The sequence below is a fragment of the Parus major genome, chromosome 14, assembly GCF_001522545.3.
Source record: "Parus major isolate Abel chromosome 14, Parus_major1.1, whole genome shotgun sequence".
NCBI lineage: Eukaryota > Metazoa > Chordata > Aves > Passeriformes > Paridae > Parus > Parus major.
In genome coordinates this window covers 13,432,532-13,449,481 of record NC_031783.1, presented here as the reverse complement: position 1 = coordinate 13,449,481, position 16,950 = coordinate 13,432,532, and the positions used below count along the sequence as shown (strand labels likewise).

The following is a 16,950-nucleotide window of genomic DNA, read 5'->3' as shown; positions in this document are numbered from 1 at the left end:
CCTCACTGGGCTCCAGAGACTTTCTGAGAGCTGTGAGCAGGGGACAGGATGGTGGCTTGGGCTGAGCATCGTGAGGACATGGAAAGGATGGATGCTGTGAGCACTGCCTGCTTCTGGCAATTGCCTCTTGTACAGAGTGAAACACCTTTCTCTGAAGAAAACATCCCACAGCACAGGCTGCCCAGGACAGTGGTGGAATCACCATCCCTGGAGGGATTTAAGAGGTGTTTAAGTGCGGCACTTGGGGATGTGGCTCATCTGTGAATGTGGCAGTGCTAGGGGGATGCTTGGACTCACTGATCTTTGAGGGCTTTTCCAACCTTTTTATGATTCTGGGATTCTGCTGCGGTCCTGTGGTGCAAGAGCAGGTGCTGCAGAGCTCCCACTCCACTAAGGCCCTCTGAAATGTGGCCACCTGGCCCAGGACACCTGTCCCTGGTCCCAGTGACACATCACCCCGCAGCGTCCCCCCACCCTGTCCCCAGCAGCCCAGGGACCCCACGAGCCAATGCAAGGCGCTGAGTGTGCAGCCAATTTGCATGGAAGGGACAAGGGGAAACCCCAGGAAATGCACAGCCCAGGCATTAATCAAATCTCTCTAATAATAAACCCCTGAGCCATGCAGGGGCTCGGGGCTGCAGCTCGTGGGGCCATGGCAGGAGCCGAGGGGGAGTAGCCACGGCTGGAGAGGCAGATGTGAGTTACCCCATGGGGGGCTGCAGGGGGATGGGGTGAGGGGTTTGTCTGTGCCAGGGCTTGGGTTTTATTGTGCTGCCAGTGCCAGCAGGGAGTGGAGGTCTGCTCAGAGCTCCCACCCTGCTGAACGTGGTCAGTGCTGTGGGGCTGGAGAGGGAATCACAGAATGCTTTGAGCTGGTGGGGAGCTTAATTCTCATCCAACCCCTGCCATGGGCAGGGACACCTTCCACCATCCCAGCTTGCTCCAAGCCCGGTCCAACCTGGCCTTGGACACTTCCAGGGATGTAGAGGCAGTCACAGCTTTTCTGGGTAACCTGTGCCAGGGCCTGCCCACTCTCACAGGGAAGAATGTTTTCCTGATAACTTATCTAAATCTATTTTCCTTCAGCTTAAAGCCATCCCTCCTTGTCCTGTGGTTTCTTAAAGCTTGGTATGAGGGGTCTGTGGGAGAATTCAGAGGTTCCTGGTGGTTGAGAGGGAAAGACTCACCTGGCTCTGCTGGAAAACCCATGGCTGAGAATGTACCTTGGGACTCTAAGGAGGGAAAGATGAGGCCAAACATCCCCTTGGACGTGTCCTCGCAGCATCTGTGGGGGGAGGTTCCCAGCCTGCAGCCCCTCAGCTTTAACACAGCCCCAAATCCGCTTCCCATCAATTGTCCCATGGGAAATCCCACCTAGGTCAAGGATGGCTCAACTCTCTGCCATCCCCAGGGCTTGCAGTAACCCCCAGTCCTGTGGCTTCTCTGGGTACAAAGATTCTTCCAAGAGCATCCCAGGACAGCAATGGCCTGAGCCTCGCTCTGCCCTGGCAATGTCTCCAGTCAGCTTGACAGAAAGTCATTATTTAATTTTATAGCAATATTAATTAAACAAGTGGGAGAGTCAGGCCAGCATCCCAGTGCAGAGAGGATTTTTCCCTGGGAATGGGAGGGTTTCACATGTGCTGCCCCAGGCAGGACCCAGCCCATCCTCAGCCCCTCTGCAGGGAAGGTGCAGGACATGAAAAATGCCCAATCTCTGCACACTCCTGAGTCCTGGAGAGAGAGGAGAAATCCTGGCAGAGTGCAGAAGATTTTCTGTACAAAAATCAAAGGTTTGGCTTTGCCAAAGCAGAGGCTCACACCCAGTCCACACAGAGGCTGATGCTGCGGCTTTGGGGAAGTTTTAAACCTTTGGGCCCCGTCAGCACCAGCATCTCCCACCCGTGCAGGAAACAGCTGCAGCTCCAGGCACGGCTCTGGGGAGGGATGTGGCTCCTGGGAGCCCTCCCAGGCAGCAAAGGGCACATTTCCACCACGGCCACCTCGTGCTGGGTTAGAGTTTCCTGCAGCTGCTCTGTCGTGTTGGCTGCAGACCCCGCACGTGGCACAATACAGGAGCTTTTAACAGCCAGCTCATTCTTCAGAATGTAAAGTTTTGAGCAGATTTTTATGCTCCTGAGAACTGCTCCTGTGCCTCTGGCATCCAGGGCACAAGGGCACAGAGAGTCCACGGGGAGGATGGGACAAGCAGCCTGTGATGGGGACAAGAGCACGTCCACCTCCAGCTGGCACTGGTTCAACAGTGCCTAAAGTCTCCTGGGGAGATTTCCCTCCTTCTTCTGCTCTGACATGTCTTACACATCAGCCTGGGTTTCACTATGACACCAGAACACCCAAGAGAAAGGGCAGGAATGACACACAAGGTCATGTTTCGGGTATTTTCAGAAAAGCCTGCAAAGACAGGAATGATCACAGTGCTTGTGCTCCACTGGCAGGTGCAGGGGTCCCCAGACCCTCAGGGCACAGCACAGGGCCACCTCTAAGCCAGGGTGGGCTCTCTGTGTGTCCCCTAGGGCTGGCACAGGACACACACTCAGCTTGAAAAGCAGATTTGGCTGCTCTTGCTCAAACCTGGGACCAGAGAGGGCTGAGGGACACCAGGACCTCCCTGCCAGGGATTCCAGCCCTAGAAAGGGACGAGGTGGCTGCAGAGCAGGCTGGTGGTGGCCACCCCGTACCCACCCGTGTCTCTGTTCTGCAGCCATGGATGGGACACGTGTGGGGCAGGATGCCATGAAGAACTGCACTGACCTGGAGTACTGGGACACCCTCGTTTCCCAGTGCATCCCCTGCAGCCTCGCCTGCAGGCAGTCCCCGGCCAGGAGGTGTGATGCTGTGTGTGGTGAGTGCTGGGATGACTCTGGATGGAAGAGTCAGGGATGGGGCAAAGCTGGGAGGGAGGATCAGACCCCAGGATGAACCCAGGGCAGGCTCTGAGCTGGCTCAGCTTTGCAAAGCTTCAAGCCAAAACCACTGGGGTAGTGTGACAGCTTCCTTTGGATGAGCCAGGGCTGGAAACAGCTCCGGAGCGAGGCCAGGAGCAAGTGCCTGCACCTCTGCTCCCCTCTGGGGTCACAAGGCTGCATCAACACTCGTGTCCCCTATCAGGGCCACCCCACCCTCCAAAGGCAGGGCTGGGGAGCCACCAGGATCAGTGGATAGTGATAAACCCCCAACTTGGGACAGGCACTGAGCTGTCCTGAAAAACAGGTGGGGAGGAGGAAAAGGGAGAAACTTTGCACCCCAACCCTGCGCCAGCCCCCATCCTTGAGTCACAGGCTGAGGTGGCTTCAGCCCCTCCCAGGGCTCATTCAGGAGCCACAAATGAAAATCTCCTCGTTGAGGACAGGAGATGCTGTTCCTGGCATCCTGAGCCAGTGCTGAGGCAGGTTTTGGTGTGTCCCAAAAAGCCATGCAAGCCCTGGGGTGGCAGCAGCAGCTCTGAGAGCAGCAGCCAGGAGCTCCCAGGTGAGCGCAGCTGCCTCTGCCTGGCTGAGACCATCCCCAGCCTGAGCAGCTGCCAGCAGACCCCTGTCCCCGGCTCTCCAGCCCAACACCACCCCAAATCCATGGATCTGTCACCCTGGCAGCCCTGCAGAGGCTGTCAGTGCTTCGGGCACTGGGCAGGTCTCACCCCAGCAGTGAGCTGGGCTCATCCTCTCACCAGGCTGGGCACTGGAGTGGTGGGGATGGGCTGAGGACACCGTGACCATCTCCCTGCCCTCCCCCAGAGTCCATGGACTGCAACAAGAGACCTGGATTTTACTACGACGACCTTGTGAAGAACTGCATCGAGTGCAGCTCGGTGTGCGGGCAGCACCCCAAGGAATGTGCCCTGTCCTGCGACCGTGAGTTGGGGAAGGGGCACCAAAACACCCCCACTTTGTCCCAGGGGACTGCACTTCTGGGGGCTTCCATTTCATTGGGGCTGGGGAAAAAACAGCCAGGGCATCTCTTTCCCATTTTCTCCACCCTACAGTGTTTTTTCCCTGTCGTGTGCTGGTGTTTTACAGCAGCTGTGGATCCCGGCTGAGCTGCCCCAGCCCTCGGGGAGGGCGAGCAGGAGGGCTCGGGGAGATCTCCAACATCTCCAAGTCCTGCCCTGGGGCTGAGACAATCCCTGGAGATGAGGGAGGGTGTGAATGGGGTGTGGGAAGGGATCTCCTCTGCCTCACCATGGCAGGGAGGTGCCAGCCAACAGAGGGGACACAGAGCTGCTCTCAAATTCCTTCCCAGCGGAGGGCACAGGCGCTCTCAGCTCTTTCCCTGTCAGAAAGCCACCCCAGGATGTCTGAGCTGCCCCTTCTCTCCTGCCCCACAGCCACACCCGCAGGGCCGGCGGCAGGGCTGGAGCAGAAGGCGTGTGCGGAGCAGGAGCCGTGGCTGGTGCTGTACCTGCTGCTGGGGCTCTGCCTCTGCTCCCTCATCTGCTCCCTGCTCCTGGGCTGGACCCACCTGCGCAGGAAGGGAGAGGGGGTCTCCTGCCAGGCCAGCGCTGGGACCTGCCACCGCCGGGAGGACCCTGCCAAAGGTGGGTGCTGCAGCTCTGCGGGCACTGGGAGAGGCTGGGGAGCTTGTGGGGGGCAGGCTCAAAGCCTGGGGAGGCAGAAAACGCAAAGACAACGAGTGTGAGCCTGGAAGAGGAGCAGAGGGGACCCCTGTGCCCGATTCTGTAACCCCTCAGGCACTCAGCAAAGCCCCAGGCACAGCTTCCCTCTTGGAGCTGCTCCATAGCTCCAGGGACCTCTCCAGTCTCCATCCAGAGGCTGAGGGGAGAAAAGTCAACCCTCTTCCAAAACAAACACCTGTCCCAGAAAAACCCAGTTTAGTTCTGCAGCCAGAGGGGCTTCACAAAGTCCTTGTGTTAGGGAGAAAAGCACAAAGGACAATGTGGAACAATTCAACATGGAGAAAGTGTTTTTATTCTTCCTTCTTTTCTTCTCTCCTGCCTTTCCAAAGAAAAATTGCCTACTTACCTATTTCTGCACACACATCACACACATCCATGTTTACATAAATCCACCTCAAAGCCATGAATGTAAAAAATCACAGAGGAAGACCCCATGAGCCAATGTGACACCTGGAGTCACTCCAGGGTCTGTCCCTCAAGCCATTCCTGTCTGCTTTGCTGAAGGACACAGGGATCAAGGGGTCATTTTTAAGATAAGCCAGCAGGTTTGGAGAGCTTTTCTGGGTGTTTCAGGTGATGCAGTGAATCCATGCTGGGAGCTGGGTGTCCTCTCCAGTTCCAGGACCAGCTTTTCACAGGCTCCGGTGCAGCACTTCAGAGCATTCTCAGGTAAAAGCTGCTTCTAAACCCCCTCAGCTGATGCAGAGTTTATTTGCAGATCGGCTGGTGGAAGCTGGCAGCGTTGGTGACGGATTCACCAGTATCAGAATCCCAGAGCCAGTGGAAACCTGTGGCTTCTGCTTCCCTGGACATGGCTCTGCTGTACAAGAGACCAAATCCTGTCACAGCAGCTCCTGTCACCCTGGGGAAAGAGCTGCTCCCTCCTTCTCTGGGATCTGCAGCACGGGAAGCGCCGGGGCCATTCCCAGCCCTGACGACGGCCACTTCAAAATCATCTGTTCTCCTTCCCAAGAGAAGACACCCATGGTGTGAGCACAGTGGATGTTCCAGCACGGGATCAGAACGGAGGGATGCTCCCTCTGCCCCCAAATCAAAGCTGCTTCTCTGTTGCCAGTGACTGGAACAGCCTCTACCCAGCGCAGGCTGTGCCAAGGGCTGTAGGATACACACGGGGTTGGAGGTTGCACAGAACTGTTTGCTTCCACTCAGGAAACTGAATTCCCTTTATTCCTGAGCACTCCCAGTGAAAGAAGTCGCTTCCCATGTAGCTGCATCTGACTTCATCCTCCAGGGTGCATCCTGGCCGTTGAGGACATCTCATGGGGGCTTTTCATCCTGGTTCCACCACCAGCATCCCTGCAAAGGATCAGGTGGTGCCCACTGGTCCCCATGGAGAGCTCACCTCTCCCTGCTTGGAGATTCCTTCATGTATCAGAACAATTTTCAACACAGCTGTAAATGTCTCAAATGTGGAATTGGATCCAAGGATTTACTGGTGAAATTTCTAAGGAGTCAGTGTGGGAAGCTGCACTGTCAGTTTCCAGCCAGGAGTGATGGTGAGGCTTTGCATCATGACCAGGACACGATGCTGAACATGAGGAGCTGGGACAGGCACCAAAATCTTCAGTGGAATTTGGTTTAAATATGAAAATTCATCCAAGGCTGTGATCTTTCTACAAAACTGGATTTATGTATATCTGGTCTGGGTTATTCTGAGGAACTGGTAAAAGTGAGGAATCAGCTGGAGATAAAGCTGCTTTGAGAGAATATTTTTATCTAACCTGGCTTTGAAAGCTACCAAGGAAAAATAGGGGTTTCAATGTGTAACTTGAAGTTCACATTTCCACTGAAGGAGACTGTAGGAAGTTCTTGTTTGGTGAGGAATCCCTCTTGGTAGGAGCCTATCCCCTCCACTGTCTCAAACTAGAGCTTTAAACTTGTAGGAATAAATGTAATTCAATATCTGCACAAATTGGTGTTGGGAAAGCAGACAGCAGACATGAGCAGAGTTATAATGGATTCTATCTCTTCTATATTATACATTCCTTTAAATGTAAAGACTTTCTGATCATCAAAAAAGGCATTGCCTGGGAGGTTGAGCCTCTCACTCTGGTCACCTCCCACTCTCTTGGCACCCACAGTCCGTGGCCTCCCAACCTCCAGACCTTCTCTACGTCCCAGCAAACCTGGAGACCCCCTTGGCCTCTCTTCTCTCATCAGCACCTTCCCCTCCACCTCCACAGCCCCAGCTCCCTCCTGTGGAATCTGTTCCAGTGCCCTCAGCTCTCCTGCTGTCAGTTCCTGTGGTCCCCAGACCTGTCCTTTCCTGCCCCACAATCTCCTACACCACGGCCCCAAATCCTCTGGCATCAATAGCAACCCAATTCCTCTAGGACTCCAAAATCTTCAGCCCCAGAAGTCCCCTTGGCCTCCAACCCTTGCTCAGCCTCAGCTCTCCCTCATTCTGCACCCTGGCATGGATTAATCTCTCCCTCAGCCTCCCCAGGCTCTTGGGTCCTGTTGCAGCTCAGCCTCTTTCTTGCCCTCCCATCATCTCCTGCTCTGCCGTTCTCTCCTACATCCTTGTGTCTCCCTCTCGGTTCTCCTCAGGTTCCTGCTTGTGCTCAGACCTCCAAAGCCTCTTGTCTTCTCCTCACCCCTTGCTCCTGCTCCCTTCCTGCAGCACCACGTTCCCCACCCTCCCTGGGGCCCCCCAGCACCGACAGCCCCACATCTCTTCCTCCACTGGGTTTCCCTTCCCAGACTCTGCAGGGAGAATCCCAGGATGGTTTGGGTTGGAAGGAATCTTAGAGATGATCCCATTCCACCCCTGCCATGGGCAGGGACACCTTCCACTGTCCCAGGTGGCTCCAAGCCCCATCCAGCCTGGCCTTGGACACTTCCAGGGATCCAGGGGCAGCCACAGCTTTTTGGGGCAACCTCTGCCAGGGCTTCCCCACCCTCACAGGGAGGTATTTTTTCCCAATTTCCCATCTAACCCTGCCCCCAGGCACTGGGAAGCCATTCCCCCTTGTCCTGTTACCCTTTGCCCTTGTCCCCAGTCCCTCTTCAGCTCTCCTGGAGCCTTCTCTTCTCCAGGTGAGCATCCCCAGCTGTCCCAGCCTGGCTCCATGGCAGAGGAGCTCCAGCCCTCAGAGCAGCTCTCTGGACTCTCTCCACAGTTCCACATCCTGTTTATGTCAGGGGCTCCAGAGCTGGAATCAGTGCTCCACATGAAGGGTTTTGCACTTACCTTGGGGCAGCACCAGCACATCCTCCCCTGACACCAGGGCTGGGAATGTCCCCAGCTCTGTGCTCCCTCTGCCCAGGCACTTCCCAGCAAGGACAGGGAATTCAGGAGAAAGGAGAACCCTCAGCAGCAGCCGGTGCCTCACCAGGCTGCCCCTTTCCAGCAGGGAGCTCCTGGGGACACGTGGATCCAGCCCAGCTCTGCTGCCCTACAGACCTTCAAGTGTCACCTGCAGGAACCCCTGGTCATGGTATTTATACAAAGAGATTCAGAGCCTTATTTAAAAACAGGACAGAATTAAGTGAACACGTGGCACCAGTGCTGCAGTTAGAGCATCCCTGGAGGATCAAGAGGCATCAATTATTCAAATGAGAAGGATTTTAGGGCCATGCCTGTGCCAGTGAGAGCAGGAGCTGACCCTGTGTGGCACCAGCAGCTCCTGCCCCAGCAGCCTCAGGAGGCCACTCACCTCACACCCAGGGTTGGGACAGGGCTGCTCCTCCTGTCACCATGTGGTGTCTCAAAAACTGGGGAAAACACTCATCAGAAGCCAAGTCCTTCCCAGATACAAGAGAGAAACATCCCTCACCCTCCCCTCCTTGTGGGAATGTAACTACAGTTATCAGCAGAGAAAAGGTAACACAGAGCAACCTGAACAAATTAGCAGGAAAATAACAAACACCCTTAGCTGAAGAGGAATCAATGGTTTGGCATCACATTCTACAGCCACTGGCCAGCAGCTCCAAAGGGAGACATCAGTTCCAATATTAGAGGGACACTGTGTACAGGACAGCAGCAATTCCAGATGGGATGAGTTAAACCAAGTGGAATTAAGGACACTGATTCTGAGCAAGAGCTCCTGCCCAGGGTTTAACCAATTCTCACATTTCTGCTTTCTCCATCAGGCAAAGCTTTATCTCTACTCCAGTGGCTGAGGGACATGAAAATGTAGCTATAACCACTTTTCTGGCTGTTTTTGTGTCCCCTGTAGAGCTGTGCTCACTGCTGGCAGGTAACAGAACACACCCCACCGTGAGCCTGCATCGCTGCACCACTCTTTGTTTCCAGTCATTTCTGCAAATGCCTCCTCCCAACAGATCCAGCTGTGCCGATAGAAAATGAACCTCAAAATAAACAAGTCAAGCCCAAACTGCTCCCCCGGACGAGGAGCTGTCACTGCTGACCCTCAGCACATCAGGGACCCTCCCTTCGCCTGTTCCGTGGCCGGCGTTTTCCTCCCAGCGATGCTGAGGGAGCTCCACGGAGGAACCTCCGGCTCTGCTGGGAATAATTCAGGGCAGGAGCTGCCTGGCTGCTGCTGGAGGGATGGAGAGGGAGAGAAGGCTGTGTTTGAGAGAAAGCAGCAGGAGGGGTAGCGCTGCTCGTACGGCAGCAGCTGCTTTTCTATTTTTATAGGAAAAGGGAAAATGCTGTCCGCTCTTCTCAGAACCGGCATGGATTTACTGCTGCTGGAAATAGAACCTGGTGTGATTCGGGCAGGGACACGGGGGTGGGGTGGCAGGCGGGACAGGGGGGAAAGAAAAGAATAATAGACCTTTTAATACGCCAAGAATTCCGCTTTTGAAAGCAGAAAGAGACCCTTGAAAGCTCCCCACGAGAACCATGTGCAGCCGCACAGAGCAGAACCCTCTCCACCAGATGGGCGGGGAGGAAAAATTAAGGGTGATTTATACGGCTGCCTCGTCCCTAAACAATTTGTTCCTAAAGGCTTAACAAAGCCGGCTGCAGCAGCTCCGCCGGCTGAGCGTGTGCTGTGGAAAACAGAATTCATTAGAAGGGCAGCCAAAGGCTCAGACATCGGCGCCACAAAGCGAAGGCACCGGCGGAGCCATCCTCATCCTCACCGGGCGGTGGCAGTCCTCATCCAGGCCGGAATGCCAATGCAGCAGCCGGGAATGACGAGGGGCTGGCTCCTGCCTTCCTCCGCAAGGCTGCTGCATTACCGAGAGCGGCGGAACATCCGCACGATCCCGTGCCCGGCCGGGGGAAGGAGGGGCCGCGGCTGCCGCTCCCCAGCCGGGCTCCACCGCAGGAACGCTCCGGTTCAGCCGTGCGCCACCGAGCACCGATGGAAATGGAATTAACCCGGCGCGATGTGCTGTTCCTCAGGCAGGGAACGCGATGGCCTCGGCAGCACTACCCACACCACACCCAACCTCCTGCGCCTGACTCGAGATGCTTCAACTCATCCTGTCCTCCTCCTTGCCCTGTCACAGACGTACAAAACCTCCTCGTACTGTTCCAGGCTGTGTGCAAATCGAAAGAATTCCATCGTCCTTCTGCTCAGCTGCTCTTGTAAGGTGGTCATTTAAAAACCAAACACACTCAATTCCCTTATTTTCCAGTTTTTCTGTTTATCAGGCTGTGTCTCGGGCGGGTTAGACAGCCGTACCTCATTCCTAGAGCACAGAAATAAAGGCTTCGATCCCTCCCTGCCTTTCCACACTGGCAAAGCCAAGGAATGGCTGGCTGGGGTTTTATGCAGAGGTTAAAGATCAGAGAAGCTGTGGCTGCCCCATAATCCCTGGAAGTGCCCAAAGCCAGGTTGGACAGGGCTTGGAGCAGCCTCAGACAGTGGAGTGTCCCTGCCCGTGGCAGGGGCTGGAACAAGATGATCCTCAAAGTCCAATCTAAACCACTCTGTGACTTTTGGTGTGACACCAATTTACCCAGTGCCCAACTGACACTTCACCCTCTCCACAAGGGAGAACAAAGCTATTTTTGCTCTTCCAGCTCTGTTCTGAAGGCTTCCTCTCCCAGGCTGCGATTCCACCCCCAGCCCAAGCTCCTGAGAGCCAAGATCCAGCAGGAGCAGCTCCCCAGAGCGATGGAGGGGGAGGAAAGGCCCCAGAGAACACCAACACAGGCTGTGGCACTGCAAGAGGAGAAGAGCACGTGAAGAGTTAATCCATGTGGGAGGATACAAGGAACCAATACCAGCCTAGCACATACCAGGAAAATGTGTTGTTTACTTAGAGCACTGCAGAAGGGCTCAATAGCAGCAGATCCATCGCTCAAAGCTGCCCGGGCAGCGACCGTTCCCAACAGATGGTACATTTTTCATGACTGAGGTTCTCTCAAGTGTCAGATATATATATATCTATATATATATATCTATATATATATATAAATCCACCTTTGGAAGGCAGCAAGGGAAAAAATAAAACAAACCAAAACCAGCAACAATAAAACAAGCGCTTTTGAGAAATATCAAACTTATTCACAAGATTAAAACAAACAAACAAACAAAAAAAAAAAATCCAAAAGAACCAAGACCACTCTTACAGTATAAACACGCCAATTCATTCATTTTTACTGATGGTTGCATTTATGAATTTCATTCTCGTGAAAAAAGGGAATAAAAGGAAAAAAAATTAAGAAAATAGCTATTTATAGAAAACAAAACAAAAAAGGGCTCAAACAACAGAATCTGTGCTGATGCTTTTGGATGAGCAGTCCGATGGCATTGAACATTACCTGTGCAAGCAGGCATGCTTGAAAACCTGTCTGAGTACTGCAGCTTCAGTTCCACAATCCAGGATTTCTTTTATGGTTGTTGGAAAAAAAAGAGCCTAATAGTTTCATACTGTATTTATTTAATAACTAAAATTCACAAATAAAAAGATACTTGCAAAGTCCTTTAGTTGTCTCATCCCCTCCTCCTCCACTCTACTGCTTTCAGACCCATATGCATAAAAAATGGGTTTGGATTTTTAAATTTTAACTGTTATATGATTGGTCGTTGGAGCTGAAGCACCAAATGGAGAAGATGCTTTATGGAGATGAGGGTAGAATCCTTTGCCTTCCCACACACATTTTGGAGGAACACAGGAGATGTACCAGTGCCCGGACTCCTCTGCTCCCATTTCCCCCACCCAGAGCATTCCTTTCATTTAATATTTCCTCTGTTAAGTGACTGACTGCAGCCTCTTTTCCCCCTTTCTGTCCTCGTGGGACTGCACACACGTCGGACATTGTTCATTTCTCACTCTCCAGGCTGTGAGTCAGTGTCAAGTAGGTCCTGTTACAGCTCAGTGCGAGTTGGTTTGTAATGGGTCTTTTCATTTCAGGTAGGTTTGTGTGTCGATTCAGAAGGCTTGCGTTGTTTCTTCCTTGTTTACATCTGACAAGCTGCTGGATAAGGCTATTCATACTCCAGGAACTGTTTGTGATAGAACAGCAAATATCTGGAAGAAAGCAGAGGGACAGTGTCAGTTCTGTGCTGAAGCAGATGAGTTTCCATTGATGCAACCATAAGACATGAGAGCTGTTAATTCTGGTTTTCTTTTCAATTTGAGGTGATTCCAGGGACAGAGAGAGGAGGGAAGACAGCTGACATAATTTTACCAGCAACTCAGGGAACTGAACAGCTGTACATCAAAGAGGAGCCCCATGGATGCCCCATCCCTGGAAGTGTTCAAGGCCAGGGACATGATGTGGAGTAACCTGGAATAGTGAAAGGTGTTCCTGCCCATGGCAGGGGGTTGGAGTGAGATGAGATTTAAGGTCTTCTCTTAGCCAGGCCATTCTATGATCCTATGAAAGAGTCAAACCTTGTAAAATCTACTCAGGAACTGAAAACTCTGGAAGATTGGATTCTGTAGGTGCCCAGTCAGTCAGCAACCATTTAACACTAATGTGACACAAAATAAAGGTGCTTTAAGATGCAACTGTGGCTTTAGAGTCACACTACCAGAGCTCAGACCAGGATTACTGCAAACTGCCTCCCATTTAGTAGAACAGAAGCAAAATGAAGCAGCAGCCACGTGTGTGAACACTCATGTCCCAGTCAAATATCTGATGTGTCAATGTGCACTCAAATCTGGTGTTTTAAAGGATGAAATCCTTCCTGTCCCTAATTACTGGGTGTGTACTGGTACAGAAGGGAGCCCAGCCCCTGAGCAGTCACACAGAAGAAGGGGACTGATCCCCACACAACCCTGTTCCCACACTGACACAGCCACTGCTGAGTCCTCAGAGAACTTTTGAGATGTTCCAATTGTTTTAATTCCATCCAAGTCCTATGGATTCCCTCACATGACACAGAGCTACCATGTCAGCCTTCATCTGAACCAGGGAAATGCATCAAAGCTCAAAGCAGCCTTTATGGGCAATAGTTGTGTTGTACATCCTCTCCTCCTTGCCTCTGGCAGGTTCTTCCATGGGCATAACCCCATCTGAGCACCAGGTATGTGTTACTGAATTACAACAAACTCATTTCTCTGCTCACCTCAAAGCAGAAGTTCCCTGTCAAGTCATTTAACACTAAAATTCAGGTATTATAGATTTCTGTTTTTACTTCCCAATTGAAGTTTAAAAAAAGGAAAATAACGAAAATCTACTAAAAAAATTACAACCTGAACATTGTGCCTGCAGCAATCCTTGAAAATGTCATGAATAATTAAAACAAAAATGGTAAAGACTTATCTCTGCAGCACCAAGTCCACAGACAAAAATGCAAAATGAAGGCTTAAAACCTTAAGTTGCTTTTTTCTTGGAACATACACCAGTCCTCAGTGCTTCCCTAAAATGAGGAACACCACAGTGCTTCCCCTGAAAAACACTGTTCTGTCCTCCCAAAACTTGTGTAATACAAATATCAGAAGCCATAATGTCAATCTGAGATTAATTTAAAGCCACAAGCTTACAAACAGCTCATGTTCTCTACCTGCCTCCCATAGAGCCTTGCTATTCTGGGTCACAGCACTTCCTTAATGGCTTTTCTTCAAACCTTTTACATTCATAATAATCCAAAGGTTCTGCAGGCACAGACTGGATTGTGTCCCAGAGTTAAGCACTGCTCCTGCACTGGGTGATCACATCACTTTGGTTTTCAGAATCCCTTCCATTAGCAGGAGTTTGGACATGAGCTCCAGTTCCAGACATTGCAGTGTCATCTGATGTCCCCTCCCCTTCCTTCAGCAAATCCAGGGTTATAAAGCAATTATGTATAAATATAATTGTCCAGTCTCCATGCTGAGCATAACGAGAGATATTCAAGAGAGAAATTATCCTTCTCTATGATCAAAATGAGTTTTTTAAAGTAAGGAAAACACAACAAAGGTTAAAGTTTGCCTTCCTTTCCCCTTCCCAGGTGACCACTTACCCTTCACTGTCTAGCACATCCTTAATGCTTGCCTTGGTGATAATGGCATCATCACACTTGAACCACTGGTCCTTGTGCTGCCGGATGAAGCTGGTATAGTGCCCGCTCTCCAAGGTTCCCTGGTGATTAACTACTGCAAACAAGGAATACCTGGGACAGAAAACACATCATGAATATGTGCATCAAAAGGGGGAAAACAACAGACATTTCACACAGGCAGAAGCTTTTGTTCATAAACACACATAGTAATGGTAAAGGAACTGATCCATCAGTAAAATACCAGCTTTAAAACTAGCTGGGAAGAGAGTGGCCTTGCTCAGGGGAAAAAATAAACATTTTTGTTTTCCTGCCTTGCTGTTTTTGCAACTCTCCAGTCTGGTGACCACTGTCAGCTTTACCAATATTGGCTATCAAATTTACTTCTAAAATAGATCAATATTGGTGCATTCCTGAGCAGGACCACTGATTATGCAGTCTGACCTTCTACTTCCCTGATTTACTCTAGTGAACCAGAAAAAATGTATCTGAGGTATGGTGAAGGGGGTAATCTTAGATATTTCTAATGATAAACTGTTGAACTGATTAACTGTCCTTAATCTGCAAAGCCTGTACTTATTTTGAAATGTGAATATATTCAGCCTCAACTTCCAGCTCTCAAGTGCTGCTGTGCATTTGCCTGAAAACCTGCAGGCCCATCTCTGTTCCAAAAAAGATACTGATAATCAAGTTGCTCTCATTTTCTTTTTCCTTTTATTTTTTTAAAAGTGCAAGACTGAAGTCTTTGGCTCTTTTGTTCTAAGAAAAGATTTTGTTTCCAGTCTTAAATACACTAGTGGCTCTTTTTCAAGTATTTTCCATTCTCTTTTAACTCTTTCATAAAATGCTGCTCTCACACTTTGTGACACAAGCACAGCTACACAATGGTAAAACAATCTCCCTAATCTCACTTGATATTGTCCTGCTCAAACTGAAAATTCACAGAACTCTTTTGACACAGCAGTGCCACAACAAGGCACCTATTCACTGACTGCCTACAGAGCCACTGATTTAGAGCCACCCTCTCTAGGGGAGTCCTTGAATCCAACTAGGAAGGACTGCACCCTTCAGCCACAGCTGGAGCCTTCTGACATTGCCCCAGCTGTTCCCTGGCACCCAGAACCCTCAGGAATCCAAATGTCTTTGCTCTCATTACCTAAATCTACTTAATTTTTAACAATTTCTCCAAGTTAAGGCATGTGCAAACCTCCAAAGTGATCAGCTGTGTTACCTTCAGACCTTTTCTAACACTAGTGAACACCCCACATCTCATGATTCAAGCTGTAGGTCCACACAACACCTGCACTAAGACCTGGACTGTTTGGTTTCACATCTTTGTGTGATTCTGGTTTCTTACTGAAACTTTTAGTAGCAAACCAAGTGCCTTGAATTTAAATACACAGCAGCAGCCATGAAACTTGTAACTTTATTTAACTGAAGAGGTAAGGTTTGTGTGACTATTTCTAGTCCCATAAAGCAATGGATACTAGTTTCAATTACACCCCCTTTACATTCTTGAGCAAATCCCACACCAGTCCATCATTTTTTCCAACTGGAATCAATACCTGACCAATAGACCACGGGATTACTGGGATCATTTACTCCTGACTTTGAGTGTCAGTGTTCTATTAGCTTTCTTTGGTCCTCTGGAACTCCCTTTGCCATTGGAATGGGAAGAGGAATATTTCAAGGAAACACCCATCCCTTGTAATAAATATGGTGACCACAGCATTTAATTTTGCCCACAGACCATTTGCTGGGGGCATCACCCTCAGCTCTGGAACAGCTGCCACAGCCCCACGGAAGGGCAGGAACTGCAGTGAGTGAAGCTTTATTTTGCAACATTTCAGACTTACTGTGCTGTCAGATATGGCAATGCACTGCAGGATATAAAGCAACACCATCTCCTTCTGGAAGGCAACTACCTTTCACAACAGGAGTCATGGAATGTACCACTTACTTATTATCATTGTTTAGACTATCCGTCGGCTGCTGGTACTGCCCGTTCATTCTGCTCTCTTTACTGCAACACACACACACACAAAAATCCAGTCACTTAAAGCAGTGGCTTCCCAAACCCAGGAAATTGCTCTGATATGACACACAGCCCATGTGCTGAATCCAGGTCCTTATTCCAGCTGAGCAGCAAAGGGCTGATTAGGATGCTAAAGATGCTTTATTTGCTCTCCCAGCAGTGCTACATCACAAATACCATTTCTCCTCCTGGTCAAGGCTTCAGTGCTGCAAATACACGTCTGTTTATGTCAAATGTTTTACCCAAAAAGCTTAAAAACAGGTTAAGAAAAGATTTGTATTTGAAACCCAGGAAATTATCTAATTACATCAATCCTTTATCTTGTGATGGGTCAGTCATCCTGGCTCTGACTTGTAAATTCATTTTGTGTTTTGACAGCAGCAATAGGATTATGCTGTTGATTTTCAAGCTGGTGAAATTCAGACTACTGAGTTATGCCTGCTGATTATCCCATCTCTATTCCATTATGTTTGATACTTTCATCAGCAGAGCCTGTTCTATCCAGGGAGAATTCACCACAGAGGAACAAGGAAGTCTCAAAATCTGCAGAATATATTGGAATAAACCATATATTCTTAATATAACAGTATTTAACAGAGCTTCAGGGCTCTCCTTTATCTCTTGGTAGATGCATCTACTTTTTTTCCTGGGAAATGGGGAGTGCAGGCAAAGCTTGAAATTGTAAGTAAAATCTCAGCATCAAAAAGAGTCTCTCTGTTAAGAGATACCATGGTTTGGGGCTTTCTGCACTGCTTCAGATATAAATTAAATCTGAATATCCTCTTGCATATTTGCATGAATACCTGGCAAAGACTTTTTAATTAAGCTGATTAAATTCCTTTCATAAAGGTGCATTTATATAAATGCCACGTCTTCCACAAACCTGGGAG

The 16,950-nt window shown here is 50.2% G+C and overlaps 2 protein-coding genes across 5 annotated transcripts in view; one reads left to right on the top strand and one right to left on the bottom strand.

The window, feature by feature from the left end:
- Positions 1-591: 591 nt before the first annotated feature.
- On the top strand, positions 592-6,379 carry TNFRSF13B (TNF receptor superfamily member 13B). The gene is made up of 5 exons (XM_015642415.2): positions 592-696; positions 2,723-2,863; positions 3,753-3,869; positions 4,343-4,552; positions 5,370-6,379. Exons 2-5 carry the CDS (start codon positions 2,725-2,727, stop codon positions 5,642-5,644), a joined length of 741 nt encoding a protein of 246 aa, XP_015497901.1. The 5' UTR covers positions 592-696; positions 2,723-2,724; the 3' UTR covers positions 5,645-6,379.
- A 4,685-nt stretch (positions 6,380-11,064) lies between these two features.
- Positions 11,065-16,950, bottom strand: part of USP22 (ubiquitin specific peptidase 22) — a 92,032-nt gene continuing 86,146 nt past the window's right edge. For all 4 annotated transcript variants that reach the window (XM_015642754.3, XM_015642755.1, XM_015642756.3 and 1 more), the window contains 3 exons: positions 15,986-16,048; positions 13,990-14,139; positions 11,065-12,070 (listed from right to left, as the gene is read on the bottom strand). In XM_015642754.3, coding sequence (XP_015498240.1) covers positions 12,028-12,070; positions 13,990-14,139; positions 15,986-16,048 — 256 coding nt within the window. In that variant the 3' untranslated portion in view covers positions 11,065-12,027. The remainder of the gene's footprint in view (positions 12,071-13,989; positions 14,140-15,985; positions 16,049-16,950) is intronic.

Bases quoted from the DNA above. Each gene is read 5' to 3' on its own strand.
- TNFRSF13B (XM_015642415.2), top strand. From the start codon at position 2,725: ATGGATGGGACACGTGTGGGGCAGGATGCCATGAAGAACTGCACTGAC. The intron at 2,864-3,752 runs GTGAGTGCTGGG...GCCCTCCCCCAG, and splicing joins GAGGTGTGATGCTGTGTGTG to AGTCCATGGACTGCAACAAG. The intron at 3,870-4,342 runs GTGAGTTGGGGA...CCTGCCCCACAG, and splicing joins ATGTGCCCTGTCCTGCGACC to CCACACCCGCAGGGCCGGCG.